Consider the following 25583-nt stretch of genomic DNA (forward strand, 5'->3'; position numbering starts at 1 on the left):
TCCCGAAATTAATTTGGAACTTTGATACTCACTAGTTTCTCATCAAAATATTCACAATTAATGTTCGTCCAGTGGCATATATAACAATCTTATTTCTATATGCAATCAACAATGAGCAAAACCCTAACCTTATAGTCATCTATAAAACCCCGAAATGACAAATGTAAAAACAATTCAAACGAGAAAACTAACGGCCTGATTTATGTACAAAATGTGAAAATTCCTTGATAACCTAAATTTTCTTAATTATTTGCCTACAATATATAAGTCACTGTTTAAGAAAAATAAAAGATAAAATTCTTGGACTATTATATTAACGTTAGTATAATAGTCCCAGAATTAAAGTGTTGATAAAATAAGAGCCTCACATTTGAAAGTTTTAAAACATTTCGAAGATAAAAAAAAATATATATACAAAACAGACTTTTTCGTTCATATTGTAACAGGAATAAGGCAGTTAGTTTTCTCGACTGAATTGTTTTACATTGTCATTTCGGGGCCGTGTATAACAGACTATGCGGTATGGACTTTGCTCATTGTTGAAGGCCGTACAGTGACCCATAGTTGTTTATTGTTGTGTCAATTTGGTCTCTTGTGTTCAGTGGTCTCATTGGCAATCATACCACATCTTTATTATATATTTAAATCATTTTACAAGACATAAAACTGTTATTTTATTGTGTGTTACTGTTGCAGACAATTCTTTTCAAATATTAAAAACTATTTTAATTCTATGGAATTTTGCATTTGCACCCGCTTGAAAAAAATAAAACCATATAAAGAAGCAACATCGAAATTCTCTGTTCTTAAAGCGGCATTTTCACATGAGTAAAATATAAAGTCAACGTTTGAAACTTTCCGTGGAACAACGTCAAAATCGTTGTTTTATAAGGAACGTCGTGTAACGCTAAGTGGCACCAATACCGTGCATAACGTCAATATAAATCTGTGATTTTACTATGTCCACAATTTCAATGAACCAAAGCAAGTTAAACATCGTCCTGTATCCTGGGAACATGTTCCTGCTGTATCTAAATCAAATTGGTTCTCTTCTTCTTCTTCGTCTTCTTCTTTTGGTATACAATAGTCGATCGACATTCGATGATTACATACTGTTGGCATACGTGGACTAGTCTATTTACAAAACTTTTACCCCAATTTCTTCAAAATATATGTTTTTTTCTTATGTTTAATGTATACATGTATATATTTTAAATTGCGCTATAGTTCCGTAACTTTCTACCCAGTCGTATAAACGAATCGTTGACAAGTGCGTACATTTTTTTAAATCAATATTTCTGGTATGTTCCAATCTGTCCTTCACTTTTCTGGTATGTTCCAATCTGTCCTTCACTATTGACATCGAGTATATATTACATTTTCCCAAATTCAACCTTGGAAAAAATATTAAAATAGATTGTAATTTCATCAAATCTTATTTTTCGGTATTATTTATATTTTTATGAATTATATTCTTTACACCAGAAATGTTATTTATAAACAAGCGTATGAGTTTAGTTATGACAAGTAAGACAGAGTTGTATATTATACATCTGATAGTTCAAAATGGAAAGTTATAAGTTATCGGCCGTGTACACTGATCATTACCTGCAGAAGTGAAACGATGCATGCACTTGTAAGTCCGACAGGAAATCGCTTGAATACCTGGACGTGTCACCTCACACCCCTTACAATACCTTTGGAAGTAATACCTTTAGGCATGCTGGTGATCAGATGAGGGAAGATCAGAATTTATTTGAAATAAGTTTATTACTTTAAAGAATTATGAACAAATTAGATTTTCGAAAACAATTTTCACGGAACACTTATTCATGATTTCAATTTTGACTTTTTACTTAATTCCAATGTTAACAGTTTAAAAACAACAGACCATGGTAATTTAAAAAAATGCAAAAAATATAAACGTATAAAGTTAGTTAGTCGGATAAAACAACAGTACGATTGACAAGATATCGACACGCAATTACGACTACATCCTTATTCTTTCAAAAAGAGATTCCCAGGCAACCTCAGAATATAAAGTTTCAGGTTTTGTAAATATAAGTAGACCTGTTTCTATTCTTGCGGCCTCTAATTGCAAATTTTCTAATTTCCAAGGATCCGTGTTGAAGGCTGTTCTTTGACCTATTCAATTTTTAAATAAAATATGTTTAAACTTAACGGAGCCTTGGCTATAAAAAGCCTCAAATGTTGAAGGCTATTCTTTGACCTATTAAATTTTTAATAGTCTTCAAATTTCAACAAAATTCCGCGTAAGGGACGACAACTTGGAAATTGAGATAGGTTTTTATAAAAAAAAAAAATCAAAGAGAACACAGAGTGTGTAAAGTTTTAAAATGTTTGATGGATAGGAACATTTTTTCTCCATGGCCAAATCAACTGTAGTATTAGCACTCATACCACTAATTATATTTATATCTATTTTCAGCATAGAATTTCTCAGTTTGTTATTGTCGACATTTCTATTACATTTTCTTGATAAAACTTTTTAATACATGAATAAACATTTTAACAAGCTGACCATATTCTAATTTAAGAGTTGGCGCCCATCAAAGCCATGCACACGAAAATATTTATAGGAAGAGAAATAATATATAAATAACATATAGCTGAGAGGGTTCCAATCTGCTCTATCACCCTCTCAGCTATGTGTTATTTAATTTAATATACTGAATTTTCTGTTATTACTGTCGATTTTTTAAAATATAAAGTAATAAACTGTGACATCTTGTACATAACAATCCGTATTTATAAATCGCACATTTGATCAAACGTCTCCGTGAATGGTAATAGAGTATTTGCCATAGGATAGTGTCGTATTGAATAAAGCGCGCACTTGATCAAGCGTCTCTGTGAAGGTTTTGATAGAGTATTTGGCATAGGATAGAGTCGTATTTAATAAAGCGCACACTTGATCAAGCGTCTCCATGAAGGGTAATAGAGTAAATTGACACCCTCGTTTTAGCCAATCAAAATCTGGCATTTTGACATGAAGTATAATAAAACAAATTAAAGCACAATGATTTGTCCTTTAAATCTCTGAAATTATCAGCAATAATATTTTTTTTTTAAGTTTTAGTTACGAATGATATTCTTGCCTTACATGTTGATGTGTCAGTTGTCAGGGATGCACATAGACCTAGGTGAACAATACTGTCTTTAGTTACATCTAGTTTTTAGTTCCATAAAATTTCAGTTATTGTCAAATTTTGTTGAAGAATTTATTGTTGAAAGTTAATGTAAATGTTCAGTTGCAAATACTACATGCATATTGAGGACACAATCGAAGAAGTATGGTTACTGGCAAATCTATTCAGGCATCTCCACAATAAAAATATCTTCACGGAAAGAAAGCTATACTCAATAAAAATCAAAAACACTTATGTACGATTTCTCAAAGTTGTTTAAGTAATTGTAGTGTATTGGATATACCCGTTGGACATATGTTTCTGTCTTGTCATTGCTTTCAATGAAAAGCTGGTGGTATTCTTAGCCCCAACACCATGTGTTGTTTTAAAATTGCTTCTGATTTTATTCACAGTTTTTATTCAGATGGTGTCACAGTCATGTCTCAGTACCTAACAAGTCGGTTGAGTACAGGAACCCTGATGAGTTCAAAATGATGAGTCCTCTATGCAGAAAGAAAATTCCGCACATAGAGGCGGGCCTCTTTTGGTCATTAAACAATAATGTGTAATAGTTCAGTGAAATGGTTGCTAGACTAAACACTAAAATGCACTTTTGAACTTAAATTGAAAAAAAGCACATGAGATTACCAAAGGATAAAGGTTTCTGCTTTGAGTCAGGCGATGAATGTATACTCATGACTTTTGATATTTCAACCGGCCCCTATTCCTTTAGCAAATGAGGAATAAACAACCACAATGCATTAAACAAGAGAAAACTCGATTTAAAAGAAGCAAGAGTCAGATGTAGAAATAGGTAACAGAAGAAACTACGCAAATGGCAATAATAAACACAAAATAGCAAACGGACCAGTAGCAGTAACTCAATGCAAGCTCCATGTTTGAAGTACACTTATCGGTAATTTGTATCATTGGTAGAAAAATTAATAATTCTTAAACAGTAATATCTGGGAATATTTGGTCTGCTCCAATAAAATAATATCCTTACCTACTACAAAAACATATAGAACTATTCTCTGTTCTTTGGTTTTGTTCACAAATAGATTTTTCCCTAATAAGATATTTAATTCTCCTATAGGATACTTATTTCTCCTATAGGATATTTCTTTCTCCCATAGGATTTATTTCTCTCTTATGAGTTGCTTAGATCTCCCATAGGATTTTTAATCTCCCTTAGGATTTTTAATCTCCCTTAGGATTTATTTATTACCCTTAGGATTCTTTTTTATCCCACAGGATATTTTTTCTGTAATGAAATCCCTTAGGATATTACTTAATCCTATCGGATATTTTTAATCCCATGGGATTATTTTATTAGACTAATATCCTGTAGGTTAAAAAATATCCTATAGGAAAAGCTTTTATTTTTTTCTAAGGGACTTTTTTAATCCTAAGGGAGAAAATATATCCCATAGGATATTTTTATTCTCCTAAGGGATTACAAATCCCTTAGGATTTAAATATCCTGTAGGATATAAAAAATATCCTATGGGATTATGACTTTATCCTGTAGGATTTCTCAAAATCCGGTAGGATTTTTGAAAAATCCTATGGGAGAAAAAAATATCCTACAGGATTTTGTCACTATTTTCACTCCAGTTGCCGAACCGGGCGAGCCAGATCAAATTTTTTTTTGTATTGTGTTATTTATCCCCAGAGGTACATTATTGCCAAATTTGATGACTCTACGACAAAAAAAAGTGTGGTTCCAATTTGCACTTATGAGAAGTGCAAATTAATCCAAGAACATAATAAAACGTTTGTATGATAAAAGGCTTATAATTGACAACACCATACCACAAATTCGCCTAAAAAAATGTTGAAATATACTCATCAGGTGCTCGATCCAAATCAGAAAATCGCAAATTTTGAATATGAAGGGGACGATGTAACATTTCCCGAAGTAACGTTGTCGCACTGAACGTTATTTCCCGCACTCAACGTTATCGTCAAAAATGCATTATTTAATTATGACGCGGGTCTTTTATAAGATTTCGTTATCGATAGTTAATAAACTTTCATCACATTTATTATGTATATATGTAAATGAGATAAGAATTAATTGGTACAAGAATTGTTACTAAAACCTTGTTATTTTTCAATTTAGGATCGGAATTATTAAATTATTTATATAAAGCACATAAAAATTTTTTTTTTTTGCAGTACAGCAAAATACATTTGAAAGGAAACAATAAACTAAATGTGAAAAGTTTATTAGTCATTTATTACATCATGCTAGCTTATCATAAATCAATCAATGTTCAGATTAGCGTTCTACTATCTTGCTAATTGATTAGATAATAGTTTTAAATAGACAAAAAATGTTATAAGGCACGACTGAACGCAGATATGGGCAAATATGTGATTTTAATTACAGTTTGCCCTAGCCTCTGCAAAAACAAAACAAAAAATCACAATGCTTTTGAAATAGGGATATGTGGTTTGAATGTCATATATGACAACCATCTAATAAAATTAACGGTACCAATTTTCTTGCACCACATGTAGACTGTAAACCTCTACGTGTGTACAAACACTTGAATGTAGTCAGTTTTAACAAATACAGTACAGTAACCGGTTCAATAACTGTTGATAAGTTCATGTTAACAAGCCATAGATAAAGTGTTAAAAAAAATACCTGAGTACTGCTATTCGATTTGATATAAGGTCATTATGGTATAATATATCATTAAAAAAATATCATATTCGGGTAACTGTAAAAGTATCTCTCGTTTATATTTTGTTATGTGTCGTCTGCGTCAAGTTGTCATTAGGAAAATGTCGATATCACGTGGTCCGCTTCACACTATTAGTCCTTGTTTTCCTAAAAATGTCTTAAAATATATTTTTGGAAGAAAGTTGGGTAGTTCCAATCTTGAAAACCTGAATACATTGACGTATTCTTTACAATGTTGCAATAATTGACTATTCATTTATTACGTCATTTGCATGTAAAATATACAGTGAAAGATATCAGACGACTTTTGCTCGTGTAAGTTAATCCAAAATGAATTTATAAATTCGTTCTTGTTAATTATACAGATTTTGTGTGAATAAAGTATTTTAAAGAGTAAAATATTTAAATTTTCATGTCTGCAAAAGTTATTTACTTACCACAAGCAGGATCATTTGGTCTTCAGAGTAAGTTTTAGATGCTTCCACAATAAAATAATATTTTGTACGCAGAAATTTGACGAAAACTAACGGTATAATAGTTATACAAGTGATCAATAATTATTGTTCGGGCTATTCAGTGTCAGATGTAACGTTGATTTATTACATATTCCTGATGTATTGTCGTCATATGTTTTACAAATAAATGGATATCTTGGGATTTCTACCTCAAACATCAAACAATGTCAATCTGAAGAAGCCACATACGGCATGATATTTTTCATGTAGTTGGATTACTGAATCCTTATTTAGGGTTATAATGTTAAATTGCGAATTTACATTTATTTTTAATGTCACATGAAACGAGTGAGTGTTGAAATATAATGTTTATCCAATTCTTGAGCCAATGCACGTATATATCATAAACGTAGTCAAATGTGCACGATTTTATCATTATTTTCGCAAATATATCATATAATCGTCATTTTTTTCTCTCTGATTGTTATGATTTTACAAATATGGCTGCTCATTAAATGCCGTGTTTTGAAGCCGAGCTTTACCGATTGTCACCTTATACAGTCAGGGGCGTTACTTAAACAAGTAATTATTTTTAATTACTTATATAAGTAATTTTTTATTTTAAAAATAATAAAATTACTTAATAGAGTTATTTTAATTTTCAATAGAAACATAGACTAAATGTAGTTTTCATGATTTTAAACAACATTTTATATCATAAAATAAAGAATTTATCAGATTTGAAAGGAGTATAGAAATAAAGGGTTACTTTGAAAATAATGGCAAAAATATTACTTGAATAAGTTATTTTAAACATTTTTGAAAAAAATAGCAATTACATTTATCTAAGGCACATATGTAATTGATTTAGGTTACAAATTATAAATAACTTCAGGTCTTAATTAATTCACAAGTATATATCTATTTATATCAGTCTACCTTCAAGATTTTAGAGGAAAATGATAATTTAATAGTCCCAAGAGACCAATCTTTGACCCAGAAGCGTCGGTATGAAAGATAAGTGCGTCGGAAAGTTAATTAGTGTTTCAGAAGAATTAGTTTTTATTTATCAAGGGAAAAATAACCAGATAACTGGGAAAATTATGTAAAGCTAGTAAAATCTGTATTCATGGACACTTATAAACATAATATTCAGAAAAATAACTTATTTAAGTTATATTTAAATTAGCCTCGTTTTCAACATTACTTGTATAGGTAATTTTAATTGTTACTTGTTTAAGTAATGCCCCTGACTGTTATAGTAAACAAATCACAAAAAGCATGGATATTGAGCACGTGTTTAACATGTATAATCAGATATTTGTTTATTTCAATGACAGATCCATGCGTATTGCGATCACCGGATTTTTACGAGGAGGGTTACGCTCGGGTCACTATGCATACGGAAAATATGTCGGCGAATTGCTTCCTGGAAGCAAACAATTAAAAATAAGGAAATTTCATCTAAATGTGGACAAATTAAAGGATTTTCCTCAGAAAAAAGTCGATGTACATAAGTTGTATAATGAAAACTATCAATTTAGTTATAAAAAACATATGCACATTTTTTTTTAATTTGATGTTTCTTATGACTTTAAGAAGTGCATGAAATAAAACAGTATAGCTGAAGTAGAGCTTGTTTTGTGTGATATCAATGTCCTTTTCGTATAAAGGTTGATATGACTTAGATTGAGGTAAATAAATAAAACATTCAAAGAGGAAAACAACAGTTTACGATCATGTTATTGCTGATATGGATTGTATTTAGGATTGATATGTTTCCATTACATCTTTGGACACTCAGATGTTCAATAATTTACACCGGTGCCTGAAACTATGTTCTATACTCCCATAACAACACTGATGATCAAAAGACATAATCAGTCTAATGAATTTAATGTTGCAGGTGTAACTCTTCCTGTCTTCTTAACACATTTATCATCAATACCAGGATCAAATTGTGCTAGTGAAACGCGCAATTTGTCTTAAAAAACTTATAATTGACATTCGATTAAAAAAATATAAAAAAGGCCACAAAATTCCTCAAAGTTGACAAGAATGTAGAACCAAAAATTAAGAAAAGATTTTAGTAGGATACAACTAAGGTATTTTTTTTGGCGGGGAGAAGATTAATTGCATAACCTTTTATACATCAATAACTTTTTTGTAATCTTAAACTTTTACAAGAACACAGTTATAGCAAATGTGATTGGAAATACACACAATACGGAAACAGGAATGGATTTTTTTTCTGTTCTGTCGAAATTTGTGTGTTGATTATGTAAATATCCATCAAACCATTACTCCCCTTATAGTCCTAAAAAAAATTGTTTGTTTGTTTTCTATTCTTGAAAATAAAGGGCGTTTATGAGATTTTTTTCATATTTTCCTAGTAAGGTTGTTCAGCTGATAATCATAGACTGTATATATTAAATACAAATACAAAAAAATGCATATGAAGACATAAATAGTTATAAAACTATTGTAAATGACGCAGTAAGATAAATCTTAATCATTAGCTTAATTTCATGTAAAGAGGAATATTAGTATACAGTGGGTTGAATTAACGTATCTGATTTCTAAGGTTCTATATATTTGATCCGATTATGCTGCTGCAATTCATTAAGAATTAAAAACAAGTCCTTTGATATGTCTATTTTCAATGAATTTAAAATTTCAGTCATTCGCCTGAAATAATTAGATCAGATTAAATAGGGTTTCAATTTATCTCACGGGAGATAATTTGCACATTCATAAAAATCATCAAAACTAAACTAAGGACTATTATTACAGAGATTTAAATCGCTATCAGTATTTGGCCATTTTGTTTGGTTAATTATTTGACACTTTCTTATCTGAAAGCTTTTATAAAAGCTATTTCCTCATATGTTATCTTCAAATTCTATGGTACAGTTATCTTTTTATCACACAAAATTGGATTTTCTATACATTATCTATACAAAATGTGAAAATATGGCACAACATGTAGCGTGAAAAAACACCTAGTGACCTATCTTTTTTGTATTCAATTTAAAAAAAAGCTTGATAAAAACTACAGTTTGACAAATTATTAAAATATTCTCCTGATTGTAAGTAAGCCCCAATCCAATTTAAAAGGGAAATATATCTTGCTATATTTATTGATTGAAGATTTGACTTTGGGATTTTTTTTTATTTTTTTTTGTGGGGGGGGGGGGTAATTTAAAATTAAATCTACCGAAAATTTCATGCTATAAGGTATACAAGAATAATGTACATAAAATCCAGATTTTGTAAATGAATCCCATCAAACTGAAGAAATCATGTTGGTCCGATTTCAGCGTCTTTAGAAACCATTATAATGAAACTAGGTTCATTGATGAATAATAATTGGGTTCTTTGCTCCGGTATAATATACAACAAAAGCCCTCCAACCCGAATCCAACCTCTTAAACGGCAATGTTCGACAGCCTTGGTCAGTATACATGCGCAGTAGATTCAGATAAAATGATTTCATTTTTATATTCGAATTCATATTAAAGAAATCTTTCGATTGAACATATTTAAAAGAGGGACGTAAGATTCCAGAGAGTTATTCAAACCCATCAATCGGAAACAAACTGACAACGCCAAAGCTAAATAAAAAAAGACAAACAGCCAAAAAAAAATGAACTAGTTGAAAATTGAAATAAAATAACAATATTTATTAGGGGCAATGAAAATGAGAAATGGTAGGAAATTCAAACAACAAATGGGAAATTATGCAAAACAAAATCAAATGTTCACAAAATATTACAATACACACAAGATAAGTTGACAAGAACCTAAAACTTGTAATTTGATATAAGTGACAGATCATTGTTGATTGGGTTATTCTGTGTTCTGGGTTGTTGCTTTGATTTATTACATTTTCTTGATGTATAGTCTTCGTTTTGCATGTAATGAATTAATATCATGGGAGTTCTACTATAAAACAACAAATTGATAATCGAAAAAAAAGTATCAAGCATGACATTTATCAAATTTTAAGATTACAAAATCCCGTGGGTCATCTTGTCAGAGTTGATATTTTACAAATACGTTGCATACAGGTTCAGGACACATATACTTGTAGTATCTAGTATCTATTATTTGTAATTGACACTATAACATGTATAATTCGGAAGAGTAGTAGTTAAGGAACAAAATAAGCTAAACCAATTGGTAGAATTTGGAGCTCCTTGTTGATATTTGATTTTTAAATAAATGGACTGGAAAGGCTCAGTTGGACTTTTGCTATATATTTCCATTGGTATTTTCATGGTCTCAAATCAAAAGGAAGGAACTATTGCATCTGCATAAATGATTTATATAAGCTTTGGGTGTCAAATAATTTAACCACAAGCATCCCTGAAGAGGCATGTATTGTCGAAATACGCATCTGGTGTAGGAAAGTTGGTACCGTCAAGGTTATTGGTAAATTACCTTGTATGAGCTATTGAAGTCCTATATGAAAGAACAAATGGGTGTTATCGGGCAGAAATTTTAACGCTGAACTGTAGAAAACCCCATTATGAATTCCAACAAAATCTGACACAAATTCCTTACCGTCACCAAAGTACAGTCATCCATTATCTGAACGTAAGCAACGAGAAAAAAAAACAACATCAGTGTCAATTGTACTAAATACAGGCATAGTATCTAAATAATAAATAGTTACATAGTATGTTCGTGACCTGATACGATATACATGGCGTTACTCTCATCCCAAAATGGAATTTTGGTTTAATAATATATCGTATAAGGTCACTAGGACGTAACAAATTTGCCTTATAGTCTATCTAAACATGTGCTATTTAGACAAATGTCATTTCAAAGTGATAAAGTCTTCAATACTTATTATACATAACCAATTCAATTGGTCTGTACACAAACAAATGCTATTAGAACAACTAGTTAGCTTTATATTACCATGTGTATATATTATCATAAATTTATAATATCAAATTAAATAAGCAGCATTAGTAAATGTGGGTAACTAAGTCCTTACAATTGAATAAAGTAATATTCATTTTAGTAACAAATTGATTTAACGTTGATTTTTTCAACATTTCATGATTATGGAGACACTATTTTCACATTCAAACATTTTACAAAAAAGTTCAAATGCTTTATAAAGGTTCTTATCATTATTTCTCACTAAACAATTTGTCTTAAGGATGTTCTTAGGTGAGGTTAGGTGAAAATTTAAAAAATCAAGAATCTAAAATGGATACGTTAAGCTTTTAGAGTATTCTTTAAGGATAAAAATATCGAAAGGTCATGAAACCCTTTTTTGAGGTATTTTAGATTTTAAATATGGCGGGAAAAGACTGACTCGGACTTTTACCTTATGTTTGCTCTAGTATCATATATGGGCCCTAAAACATAAAGAAAATTAAATATCTTCTAAAATTTGGTAAATGATCTTCCATACAAAGCATGGTAAAATAGTTTGCCCCATAACACCCATTATTTTTTTTCATACAAGACTTAATAGCTCATGAAAGGTCAGTTACCAAAATTATAGAAGATTCTTCAGTTTCTTTCTTTTGTTTCGAGAACAAATAATACCAATGCAAAAATAAAGTAAATGTCAGAGTCAGCCTTTTCTCGCCACATTTTAAATCTCAAATATCTCGAAAAGGAGGTCCACCTATCAACATTTTCAGCTTATTTTAATCCTTAATTGATGCCCTGCCAGATTAAAGTATCAATTTTAAATTCTTAATTTATAATTTTGTTTCCTAGCTGCACCTAAGTACATCCTTAATATAGTATTTAAAAACTTCATCAAATTGATGAGATGCATTGTTTTATAGTTTTATTATTATTGCCATGTGTAGAGATAAAACTTATTCATGTCTGAATAGCAAATGGTTATAAACTAGATTAATAGGTCATGTCTATACATTTTGTACCCACACATTGTTTTACATCTAAAAAATGGTCTCCGCAATCGTAGGCGTAATTAAAATATAAACTGTTGGCCAAAACCCCAGCCAATCTATATCACAGATTTTCTGGAGAATACCATATTAAACATTTCTTTCTGTGGTGGAGGAACTGTAAATAATTACCCAATCATCTGAACGTTATCAAATGGTAAATGCCATTTTATTCCATAGGAATATAATACATGTAATATTTCCAACAGAAAGTACCAAAAAGTACATACTGCATAGCAATATAATATTTCCCACAGAAAGTAACAAAAAGTTAGCGTGCAATAAATTCTAATATTGCACTAGTGCAATAAATCTTCAAAATTCATGCTGTCATCAACGAAAAAATCTAGTTTAAACCAATTTTTTACTTTCTAATATTATATTGCTATACAATAAAAGGGTTATTGCATGAATATGTGGGAATATTGTCACTCGTAGAACATATTTTGCACTCGCAACATAAAATTTTACCCGGTACAATTTTCTCTAACATTCATTCAATTTCAATAACCCTTTATTATTTGACTGATGATAAGTGAAAAGTTCTTCTTTGATTTATCAGTATTATACTTTAAATTCATTGTATTTTATGCAATATTCAAGCAAGTAAAATTAATGATGTACCGATAACATTTTTTTTTCTATCAGACTGTTATTAACCTAATGATTGATCTTATATAAAACTTTGTCCTTTGCAAGTATGGATACTAATAAATTGAAACTTTGACTAAATTTCATGTTAGGCGTTTATAGCCAGTTTCATAAGAAAACATTTGCCACAGTGCGGGACTTTTATCATATCTTACGTTATTAAGAAAGTATACTGTTGGTAAATTAATTTTGTAAATTCCAAAATTTAAATTATAATTTAAAAAAACAGATTTATAAATCAAATGATTATCCATTATTTACTGTATTGTTGTGTGATAAACAACATTATAACACTCCACAACAGTTTTGATGCCTAGTTCCACAACAGTTGGTCCAACAATCTCGACAAGACACACATTTTCTCTGTTACATTTTATAAGCCATCTTTTATGGTTATTGAGTAAATCCGATAACAAGCTAAGGTCAAAATCTAGGTCATGACCTTGACTTTTGACCTTAAGTCAATTTTCATGGTCACGTGAAATGGTGATCATTGGTGATGATCCTAGGTGGCAACAACGTACAGATTCTGAGTTTTAGTGGCCACCCGACATTGGTTAATTTTCAAAGGGGCATAACCTTACCAATGAGTCGTTGAATCTTTTCGATCCAACTGTAACGAAGACCCAGGGTCTGTTCCTGAACAAATTCCACCCTATGTATTTTTTTCTACCTATTATGGTTATGGAGACCTTTGACCTTGACCTCATTTTATTTTTTTTGGACCAAGGACCTAAAGTCAAAAGAACCTAGGCCTCTATCACTTATGGTTCTCCAGTTAAAAAGTCATATCACTTATATCAAATATAAAAGGGAAATAACTCTCATATGGAGTCCTATAATAGCTTCAATCAAAATAAATCAAATCATCCTGAGAATATAACAAGCAATTTGGTAAAATAAATTTGTCGGTTTCTTATACGGTTGCGAAGATTAAGCAATAACAAAAAAACAGTGTTTGGGGATATAATTCCTACATGGAAAAGATTTTTGTTACACGGTGTCAGTTTCAAAAGCGTATAAACTGTTCGATATCATATTTCAAATATCTAAGTAACATCTTGCGAAACAAAAAAAAAACAACGAAACAAACAAAAGTTGGCGGAAGAAAAAAAAATAATTAAAAACCAATTGTTCAGAGAACAATTGAAGTTCTTTCAAACAGTAAGAATCTATTTAAAAATGAAAATATTAGAATTTTATTTTAAATGTCAGTTGCAGCATCAAATGACGGTTTATTGTACGCTTATTCCAAAAAACATATGGTTTCTATATAAAAAAAAAAATTAAAAGGGAGATAATCTTTTACTTCCGGTTAAAAAAGTTTACTTACGGTATTGTTTGATTGTTGACTTGACACTGATTCCAAAAATAAAGGATTCTTTATACTTTTACATTGATTTAGTACAAACAAATCTACTTCCGGTTTTCAAAAGGTCACTTCCGGATGTCTTTTTTAAGGTCACATTGATTACAATGAAAATAAGAGATAACAAGCCAAAATCAAAATTTTAATCATGATCTTGAGCTTTGACCTTGACCTCATTTTCATTTTTTTGGACCAGGGACCTCAAATCAAAATACCCTAGGTTTCTATCACTGATGGATGTCGAGTAAAAAATGTTTATCACTTATATCAAATATAAAAAGGGTAAATAACTCTCATTTGGAGTCTCAGAATAGCTTCGGTCAAAATTGATCAAATCATCCTAAGGATATAACAAACAATTTGGTAAAATAAATTTGTCAGTTTTTTATACGATTGCGAATATTAAGCGATAACAAGGAAAACAGTGTTCGGGGAGATAACTCTTATATGGGAAAGTGTTCGGTTAAGCAGGGTCTTTTTCAAAAGCATATACACTGTTCGATATCAATTTTCAAATATCGAAGCGACATATTGCGAAACAAAAAAACAGCGAAGGAAAAAAAATTAGGCGGAAGAAAAAATAATAATAATCAGAACAAAAGCTATAGGTCTTTCAACCGAAAAGGTTGAAATACCTTATAATCAGAAGAAATACACAAGGGGTTTCCTTATAATTAAAGGAAAGTCCTTTATAACAGAAACACAAACACGAAAGTAACAACACTTTTAATTTGGAAAATACAGTGTCAAAACATAAAAAAACATAAAAATTTGGAAAAAATTAAATAATGTTTTTTCAATGCTCACCACACGACTTTCTGATATAACATTTATTATTTATGCTTTCGATATAAATTTAAAACAGTCCAATAGCTAAGCACTGTGAAATGTAACCCTGCTCGTCCATCCGTCTGGATGTACATGCATGACATATATCCTGCTACATTTCTGGAACTACAGCTTTTATAATATGTTGACTATTTCTACAAATTGTAGAGGTGTCCATGTCTGTGATATGTTTTTCTCTCTAAATTCCCCAAATGCCAGGTATTGGGACTTTTTTGGGTACTGGATTCATAAAGATATCATGGTTTGTACGGCATTCCCGTCCTTTATTTTTGAGCTACAGTTTAATATTTTATCTGTAATTTAATTTATTATTCTGTTAAAACGAAGGTTTATTTACAATAGTATATTCAATGATGTGAATGAATAGGCGTATATGTTCGATGTTTATGATCATGTATTAATACCGTATAAATCGTAAAGCCATTGAAAGAACAAACCATAAATGTTCTTGTTGACAGCTGTAACATTTGTTTTTATTCACAATAATTTAAAAGAGACTGGACTCGAGGGTTGAGTATAAGTTATTATGCAAATACTGTCATCCGTACGCGTAGATTTCTAGTGATTGCCAACAAAACCCTTGCTAAAATAGGTGTCCGTTTGCAAATCCCTGCTAAAGTGTGAAGTCCGTTTTAAAGTTGTATTCTGTAATCACTGGAGATAATACCATAGTTCTGGATTAAAGATTGAAACGGAAATTTCTTGTTTTTGTTAACATCACATGTATTTACTTTTTATAGCAACATCACTAGCGTAGTAGAAATACAACTCAATTAAAAATGCAACGGACGTCATGCTGAGATTTTAAAACTTATTTCATGATATATTTTTTTCAAATGTGGCAGGGAGTTGAGTGAGTGTCCTCTATTGTGCTAAAACTGCGTCCTTTTGGTGAAAAAGCGTCTCATGTGGCAATCATACAACAACTCTTTATTCAAACGTTCACTATTAAATAGGAAAGATATGAAATATCAATAGTTAATGTGTTTTATATTTTGCACCATGAACAATGTCTACCGTTTCAAAGTAACCGTGTTTTAATAATACAATCTTAAATATGAAATGCTATATAATGTATATGTCATTTATTTATCTCTATACCTATCAATAAGGTTATCAAATGTTGATCCATTACGACTATATACAAATGAACAGGGTGTGTAAGTTCTACAACGATGTATTATTAGTTTTCACCGATTGATGCATTTACTATAAATGAGAACAATGCATCGGCGATCAATTTATTAATTCCTAAATTTAATTCTTGGACATGAGCGTTTTTCCCAGATTTAGCACAGAAAATGCATTGTTTATATATGTCAATTTTAGATTAAAATTAGATTCAAGGGACAAGAAACGGAAATCCCTTCTAGATTTCATGAAGGCATGAAAATAAATATGATGATGGCCTGCTCTTCCAATATTGACTTCTGTTGAAATTTATGTTCAGTTCTTTTGTCGATACAAATTCCGATTTTTTTATTTGTATAAAACTCGTATAATGCCACAACAAATATATTGAAATAAACATGGCATAACCTAGAACTGGACGAACACAACCAGTTAAAATAAATTATGAAACAGATTATTAACAAAACGCATGACAATGGAATTTGTCTGAATCGAATGGTTTTATCGCAATACGTCTGGAGAATCACATACAACATGTATGTCCATATGGTTATATGACTCTACAAGTAAAATATAGATCCGATGACATGTGTATGTATCTGATGATCTCAGACCGTGACAACAAGACGGAAGTTAGTTTAGACACAAGTCACATAGAGTATCGGTTAGACAACTAATAATGGTGATCGTAAAACTGGTATCAATTCTTATAATATGTACAGTGTCAGAAGCACATATAATGCGAACATACACGAGTGTAAAATTTAAGTTCACATATGCATTTGCCATAATTTTGGACAGAAGTTATATTTCTGTTTAGAAATCGAAATTTGTAGATTCCAGACATTTAACGATGTTCTTGGCAAAATATTTTTGTTAGATCTCAAACCGTCATAAAACCCTTTAAACGTCAATGAGACGAAGTTTAATAAATCAACGTGATAAACAAATATTTACGGGAAAATCACTTTCCTATAATACCGGTATGTTAGATAATAAAACACGCTGAAAAATAATAAATATTACAAATTTGGCTGTAAAACATGTTTAGTCTATTCAAATTGTGATAGAAATAATAATTAATACCCAACAGTCTCTAAAATAACTTAAGTTTTGCTCAAATTTCGAGTAAAAGAATTCAATAGAGACTTATTATTTTCCATGGTAAATATTCTCATTTATGCCTTAAAGTATGAGTTCACGTGTTAAGTTCCTATCTTACAAATTTTTCGATCGTATAGTAACTTTACATATAATGATATAAAACAAGAAAATGTTTAACGATTACCACTAGAGACCGAATAACACTGATGTTGACTTTGTTTTCATAAGTTTGTTATTTATAAATTGCCATAATCTCTTATAACTGGCGTTTCTATCTTTTTTTTCAAATTTATTTCAGATAGTCAACAAGAAAAGATGGTTTCTGTTCTACTAGACGCAGAGGAATCAACAATGGAGTTCGTTGACCTCGAATCAGAATTGGTAAATTTGTAAAAATATTATCCTTCATCGTTTGTGTGTATTCTGAACAAGTAGAAACATGACCATAGCTATGATTCAATAATAGAGTTAAATAGAGTAAATGAACACAAATGATGGACATTTTCCCCATTTGGTCAAATTAGACATAAACAATAGCGTTATAATGAATGCGACAATTGAAATAATATGTTTCCGTTCTTATTATTGAGATGTCAATAACCCTAGTGACATCGACTTAATAATATTTATCTTATCATCTAGAAAGTAATCTATAGAAGCACTAAAAGAACACCTCAGTACAATATGTTTGTAGTTTTTATATTTCATCCGTTGTATAAAGCGAGCCTATCTTTACATTTCTATATAAGTCAAGCTTATCATTGAAAACCAGAGTTAAAAAAATGCTTGTACCTAATCAGGAATATGACAGTTTATCTCCAATTCGTTCGATTTGTTTGAGCTTTTGATTTTGCCATTTGATTAGGGACTTTCCGTTTTGAATTTTGATCGGATTTTCATAATATTGTGATTTTACTTTTTATTACAGAATCACAAAATTTGAACAAAACAGTTGCAAAAAAAATAAAATAAATAAAAACGATCTTTCAGTACAACATAGTAAAAATAAAAAAAAACTCTTGAACAAGAACACATTATAAGAATTAGTTATTTTTAGGAGATCCGAAAAGGGAATCTTTTTTGTTTTGTTTTCACGGAAGCTCCTGTATGAATTCTATCTTATATATTGAGGAGGTACAAGTGTTCAAAAAAGAAATCAAGATTGGTGTGTAGAAATGCCGAACGGCTCATGAAAACAATGTGAAGGAAATAACACATACAATTTAAACACTTTACACATGTTCTCGCTGCTTGGTGACCTTCTTTTGTTATCTGCTCTTTGGTCGGAATGTTGTCTCTTTAACACCTTTTTCCTTTCCATATTCACTTTTATCATCAAAAACATCAAGCAAAACATGGCGACGAGACAAAAGAACGGTAACAAAATTTCAATCTAAAGACTGAGCAACACAAACTCATCCAAATCTTCGACGGATACAGGTTCTTTGAATTGGTTAGAAAGTCCAGTTTCAAATATGACTTGTTGAGTTATTGATTTTAGTACATAACTGGTGATAAATCCGGATATATATAAGTCACAATCGGGGAAAAACATTGTATGTTTAACAATTAGAGTATAGCAGTGGCCAACTGTCAAAAAGACATTTCATAACGACCAATATACTCATGATGGCATCCGTAACATTTTCGAAGAAATTAGCTGGTTCAATACATACATTGATTGTAAGCAGCAAATCAAGAGAGGAAATGCAAGCTATATAAATAAAGGCAACAGTTGTATACCGCTGTTCAAAACTCGTAAATACATGGACAAAAAACAAAATCGGGGTAACAAACTAAAATCGAGGGAAACGCATAAAATATAAGAGAACAACGACATATCACTAAAATATAACACACACAGAAACGGACCGAGCATCAGACATAATCCCGCCAGAACAACAAATATAACATCAAAACCAAATACATGAATTTTGGATAGACAAGTACCGTGACACGTCTTATCGAAATTAGCATTTACACTCAAAAATAAGAGAATATCGTACTCACTTGGAGACAAACATTCCATATTCCGGCTGGAATGCTGCTCATAATAAACGGGAAGCTCACAGTTGTGAAGATGAAATCATCTGATTAGTTGAAAAAGTAGTTTTTTCTTCACCCACCCTCATGCATCTTTAATGTCTATATATATGGCAAAAGATATTCAGAGTAAACAGTATCTTGTGTATCCTTTATGTCAATTTGATTGGGTTAGATATTTCAACAGGGTCATTAACCTTTTTTCATAATGTTTTAGTTTAAGGACATCATCTATGTTGCGGAATGTGAAATTAATGAATAAACATGAACTAACTTTTAACTGGCTATTAATTAGTTACCTTACATGTCAGAAGCTCCCATACATGTATATATAATTGCAGCTTCAAATAACATTTCGAGATACATATCTCGTACACAAGTAGACTTGCAGTAAAGCGCAATTAAGATAATAAGTCATTCAAATTAGAGATAATGATCACAAATTTGTTGCACAATCAACAACATTGAACGGTTGATTATCTAACAACTTTTCCTTTCTTTTTAATTAACAATCACGCATTGCAACGTTAAATTTAGCTTGCAATCGCCCCCTTCATTTTTATGTGAATCAATATTGATAAAATTATTTCGTAACTGTTACATATTGAAACTAATTTATATCTTTGAGACCATGTTTTATGTCAAGGAAATATATAATCGACAAACAAAAATACATTTCAATTACTCTTTCTCATAAAAGAATCATGAATGAAGACTTTTTATTAAGATCATGAAGGAAATCTTCAACTTTGATATCTTGAAATACCGTTTAATTAGTTCTGCTCAACTTAATAGAAACCTTTGTTGGCAGATTTATTCCTTAACAATCTAACGTTTACTTACTATAGGCATATATGCATAGTGGATGAACATTTTATGGCCGTGTAAGGCCGTACGATGACCTGTTTATACTGCTTACATATATATCCTATTTCTCATTGTCTCATTTGCGATCGTAAACCATCTATTTAGTTTCAAATGGGGGTTTATTGTATTTTTAAATATTTGTACCTAAACTTATGTATTTTAAACTTGAGATTGGTTCTTAAATGTGTTAATTGCAATACAAAGTTTGCTTTATCAAAATGTTGACCTCTGTACCCTCATTATTACCTATTATGTTTTTTTTCTCATATTGGAGTCAGTGATGATTTTAATGCGACTGTCATACAAGTGAGGGGTTTATCTATGTATAAAATCAGGTTTAATACACTATTTTCTACATATGAAAATGACTATTTCAAGTCAGGAATATAACAGTTATCCATTCGTTTGAAGGGTTTGGACTTTTCAATTTAATAAGGGACTCTCCGTTTTTAATTATCGGCGATGCTAGGTATTTTTGTTATTTTCCTTTATAAAATCTATAAAACAAGGAAAAATTTTGATTTCAATTGATTGATGACTAAACACAATTATAAATCATATTTGACTTTTCTACTTTTTTTTTAATATGACGACCCTTTGGTATGCAAGTACTCGCCTATTTACAATATTTATATAGCGCATTATCTAATTTAAAATTACTCTAAGCGCTTAACATAAAACAATCAATGCAGTTAAAAAAAACAAAAAGGTGTTAAACATTAAAACAATCAATGCAATAAGAATGAAATAAAATTTTGAAACACATATGAATTTAAAAAAAAAAAAAAATCTACAGAAAAGTTAAAAAAAATCATTATCATAATTAAAAGACATATTATACTACTGTACAACGCAAAGAACAAATAAGCGTAGTACTTGTTTAATCCTGTTATTTATAGTCTTGTAAGAAATGTAATTTTTTGGGGTTTTTTTAGTATTTAACTATGGTTTTTCAGCATGAACACGTGGAAGGAGAATTCGATTGTTATGTAGTGGTTTTCTCCATCGATGATAGAAATACATTTGACAGAGGTGTTGATATTTTATACAATCTTCGTCACGAAAAACACATTGGCTCTGCTATGATTTTAGTTGGGAATAAAAGTGACCTTGTAAGAACTAGAATTATACAACCAGAAGGTAAGTATTTACTCCGGGAATAAAATACCATTGATACTAAAATTTGCTGATGAATAATCAACAAATCACGATTTACTACGAAGTTTATATCGCTTATTTAAATAAGTGCTATCTTACCACATGGTATGGCTCAATAAGAAGCACGGTCCAGCCACAGGAAACGAAGATTGAATGATATTTTATTAAAACAAGTGAAATGGTGCTCGAACGATGTGTTGTTGAACATGGTCAAATTGATGTCAATTCATGTTACAAGTCATTCTAAAAATGTTATGTAAAACCACGTGAAATGGAGCTCCAAAGATGCGTTGTTTAATCACGTGAAATGGAGCTCAAAGATGTTCTGTCAAACCACATGATATTGAGCCCGAATGATGTTCTACTAATCAACGCGAAATGGAGATCTATAGATGTTCTGTCACACCACGTGACATAAAGAGCGTATGATGTTCAATTAAAACACATGAAATGGATCTCCATGAATTTGTTGTTAAACAGTTAAATGTAGAATAATTTAAAAGTTCGTTGTGTCTCGCGTTTTTTAAGTTTGAAAATTTGAAAATTTAACTGTCTCGAGTCACTCGATGCAGTGGTAGAATCTATATATATCCTATAACTACAATAATACATTTGAAAAAAAGAAGATGTTTTTTGCTTGTCAATATTACAATAAGCTTATATGTAAATGATTGTATCTTGAATTTCGTTAGCCGGTAAGTGCCTAATATCAAAATTTTATGCTTTTGAAATTTTCCTAAGATAGCTGTGAATTTGAAATTGTGCATAATCCTTGCATTTTAGAAACCAAGATCAATTGGATTCGCTAGGTTGGATATGAATTTCGAAGGGTTATGCTAAGCCGTAATAAGATCTGTTCTTGTTATCTTGTTTAATTAAGTACTCGAAGGATTTGGTTATTAAATACCAAGGTTGTCAATTACTGCTGTACAGTATGGACTTTTTTTTTAAAATATCATGGGTTACACACTACTGAATACATGGAATAGTGATTTTGACACAATGCTTAATTTTATATATGATATCAATTATTTATTATATTTTTAGAGGCAAAACCGGTTGCAGTACAGTACGATTGTAAATTCATAGAAACTTCAACAGTGCTCAATATGAACATCGACGAACTCTTGGTTGGAATATTGAAACAGATTAGACTGAAGCATAAACAAGAAGGAAGGGAACGGTTATGTGGTACGGATGTCAGTTGTATTAACAAAAGTAGAACATTGCTGACCAAACTTTTTGGAAAAAACGCATTATCAAAATCATGTGACAATTTGTATGTCTTGTAAAACATTTCTTTTGGAAGCGACATATTACATCAAAGGTTATATCATTAAATGCTTAAATATAATTTTTTGACTCATGCGGTAATTTGTAAATATGGGACAACTATATTTTTGAAAATGTCATTGTGAAATTCAATGTTTTTCGTTTTTTTCTGTTGTTTTTTTTAAATATAATATTGGGAAGCTGAAATAATCTCTATAATTTTGCAGTAAAGTTTTATTTTCAATAGATACTCATTGTCAACTTTAGATGTTGGGAAGATATGCGGCAGACTATTTCTACCCGATCTACCACAGAAACTCCAGAATGAAGTCATTCTGATATGAATAACGGAACAAGTCGAGAAGAGGAGGATCGTTCACGGTACTAGTTGGGTCCCATCGGAATACCGATTGCATGTTGAAAACACGTCATCTAAACCTAACAAAAAAGTTGTCAGTCAAGCATCTTCAGTTGATAAGTTCAGTTTCTGAGAGTTGCTTGTTTGAAACAGAGATTGTTTTACAAAGTTAGATATATCCCTCTCTAAAACAATACAAATATTTCAAAGTTTGTGTATCAAACAAAACGTCTAATTCCATTTATAATTCGTTCAGAATGGAGAATGTTTGTGTTCAGTTAAGAAAAGTCAACTGCTTTAATGTTTTTCTAAGATGAACGATTCTGTGATTGTATGTACTCTTAACTTTTTTTTTAGATTTTTTCACTATCAAGATCTGAATCACAACATCTTTCGAAAAGGTAGTTCCACAATAAATTTGACCCAGCTTTGATTGCGGATTGATTTAAGTACTTTAGAAAGAGTTTCCGTGGAGTACTTAGAAGATCAAGCAGCATAACATGATATGTAAGGACTCTTTATGTCATTTAGGTATCAAATACAGCGAAAGTAGATTAAGTTCCCTTTCTTTAGTTGAAACTCAAAAGGAACATAGAACAGGCCATTCGGGGTCAACAGTAGCGTATAAGAAAAGTGATATATACCACGATATTTGGAGACGGTAAATATTATGACGTCGCGATTGTTTTCGTAAAAGATAACGATAAAAACTTAGTTTTTTCTTTAGTTTGAGTATAACATGGTAGTACGATTTCGAGTCAACACTGTGTAGTCAATTGTATTTTATTTCTCTTTAAATATGCTTTAATTAAATTTTTTTTATGTTTTTCACTTGAATATCATGAAAAAGAACGTTGAAATATTGACCAAAAATTTAGATAAAAAAATTTAATTACCTCTAAACACTAACAGTACTTCTTATCCCCATGCACTTATAAAGAGGATAAGCGAAAGTAGGTCATATGTCTTGTTTGTATTCAAATAAGATTGTTATTTAATTATAATGATTTTTTTCTAAATTTTTGACCTTATCATGATTATGTCTGAAATAATTTAATAAACTAAAAAATGTACTTTAATTTATTTATTTAATTATGTTAAATCGCAACTGAAGCAGTATAAGTAAATGACATGATTGAATTTCTTTGTAGTTTACAAAATGAATATTGGGAACAAAAATTTGAAGTGACATTTTGTTTAGAATTATCTGATGTGGCGACTAAATCAAATAATATTTTTAGTATTCAATATTAATCTAATCTGGTCTTTTCTGTAAATTAAACAAATATACTTGAAATATTACGTCAGAAGTAGTTAAGATTTTAATACATTTGAAAGATTTTTTTGAATAATGTAATTTGTAATAAAGAAAAGACTTTAAGAGAGGCAAACGATACCAAAAGAGACATACAAACTCACAAGTCGAAACATATGACAACGGAAGGGTTGAAAAGAAGAAGACCAACAGAAAAAAACATATATAAAAGTATACAAAACACAACATAGAAAACTCATGACGGAGCAAGCAACTAGGGTTGATCTCAGGTGTTTCGAAAGGGTAAGCAGAGCCTGCTCTACATTTAAATGGTTAATTTCTAGATGCAACATGTGCAAGTCATGATATGTGGCAGACTTAACTGTGTATGTTGTAAGAACATGTTTTATGTCTTAAATGTCAATATAATATTGAAATATTTTGTATGGCATTTTATATGTTAAGCGGTCAGCAAATGTATACTTATTTTTGAATATATTCTTTTAAAAAAAAAAATATGTAGTGCATGTCAATTACTCATTTCAGTAATGCAGTATTCATATTTTGTTGAAACAGAGCTACACATAAATGTAAAAATAAACTTAAAAGAATTGATATGATTTATTTTTTCAAAGATCATCCTGAATTTTTAAAAGTTTGTCCAGAAATTTGCAAAAAGATTAAATATCATTTCTTTCCATATGGGAGTCCATTGATGGGGGCGAGTTCATTTTATGAAACGATCCTTCGGTTATTTTTATGAAGTCAAACAATATCACGTGATGACGTTTTTATCATCAAATTAAATACATTTTTCTTTAAGTATCTCATTTGGGATTAATTATAAAAACTTTTTACTATTCTATTGGCATTAACTTTTACAAAAAATAGCATTTTATTACTTAAGTTTGCATTTTATAGAATGTAATTTTTAATATTAAGATTATGAATGAGATAATGTAGATAAAAGGGAGAGAAAAAACAATAATATTGCTTCATTCCAACAACATGCTTAAGTGTACATAGTAGCTACCATATTAATACGCATTTAGTTACTTTTGTTCTGCATTTTAAATAACTATTCTGATAATTCATTTAAAGATTATGTAAGACAAAAGGAAAATCATATGGTCTAAATACTCGTTCGGAATGGCCTAATGCTATTCGGTCGAAGTTGCAAATTAAAACAATACAAATTTAAAGGGATTATGAAAACACGTGCATCAATTTCTGAATAACAAAACATTGCTATCTCGTTTTTGATAGGAATAATTCGTACTTT

At 30.3% G+C, this 25583-nt stretch overlaps 1 protein-coding gene across 1 annotated transcript in view; it reads left to right on the forward strand.

Moving 5' to 3' along the window:
* LOC134722908 (GTP-binding protein GEM-like) overlaps nt 1–22798 on the forward strand; it is a 96052-nt gene extending 73254 nt beyond the window's left edge. Inside the window, exons 2-4 of the mRNA XM_063586542.1 lie at nt 17647–17729; nt 21215–21398; nt 22464–22798. Of these exons, the coding sequence (XP_063442612.1) occupies nt 17647–17729; nt 21215–21398; nt 22464–22708 (512 nt within the window). The 3' untranslated portion in view covers nt 22709–22798. The remainder of the gene's footprint in view (nt 1–17646; nt 17730–21214; nt 21399–22463) is intronic.
* The last annotated feature ends 2785 nt before the right edge of the window (nt 22799–25583 follow it).

This window comes from Mytilus trossulus, chromosome 6 (genome assembly GCF_036588685.1).
Source record: "Mytilus trossulus isolate FHL-02 chromosome 6, PNRI_Mtr1.1.1.hap1, whole genome shotgun sequence".
NCBI lineage: Eukaryota > Metazoa > Mollusca > Bivalvia > Mytilida > Mytilidae > Mytilus > Mytilus trossulus.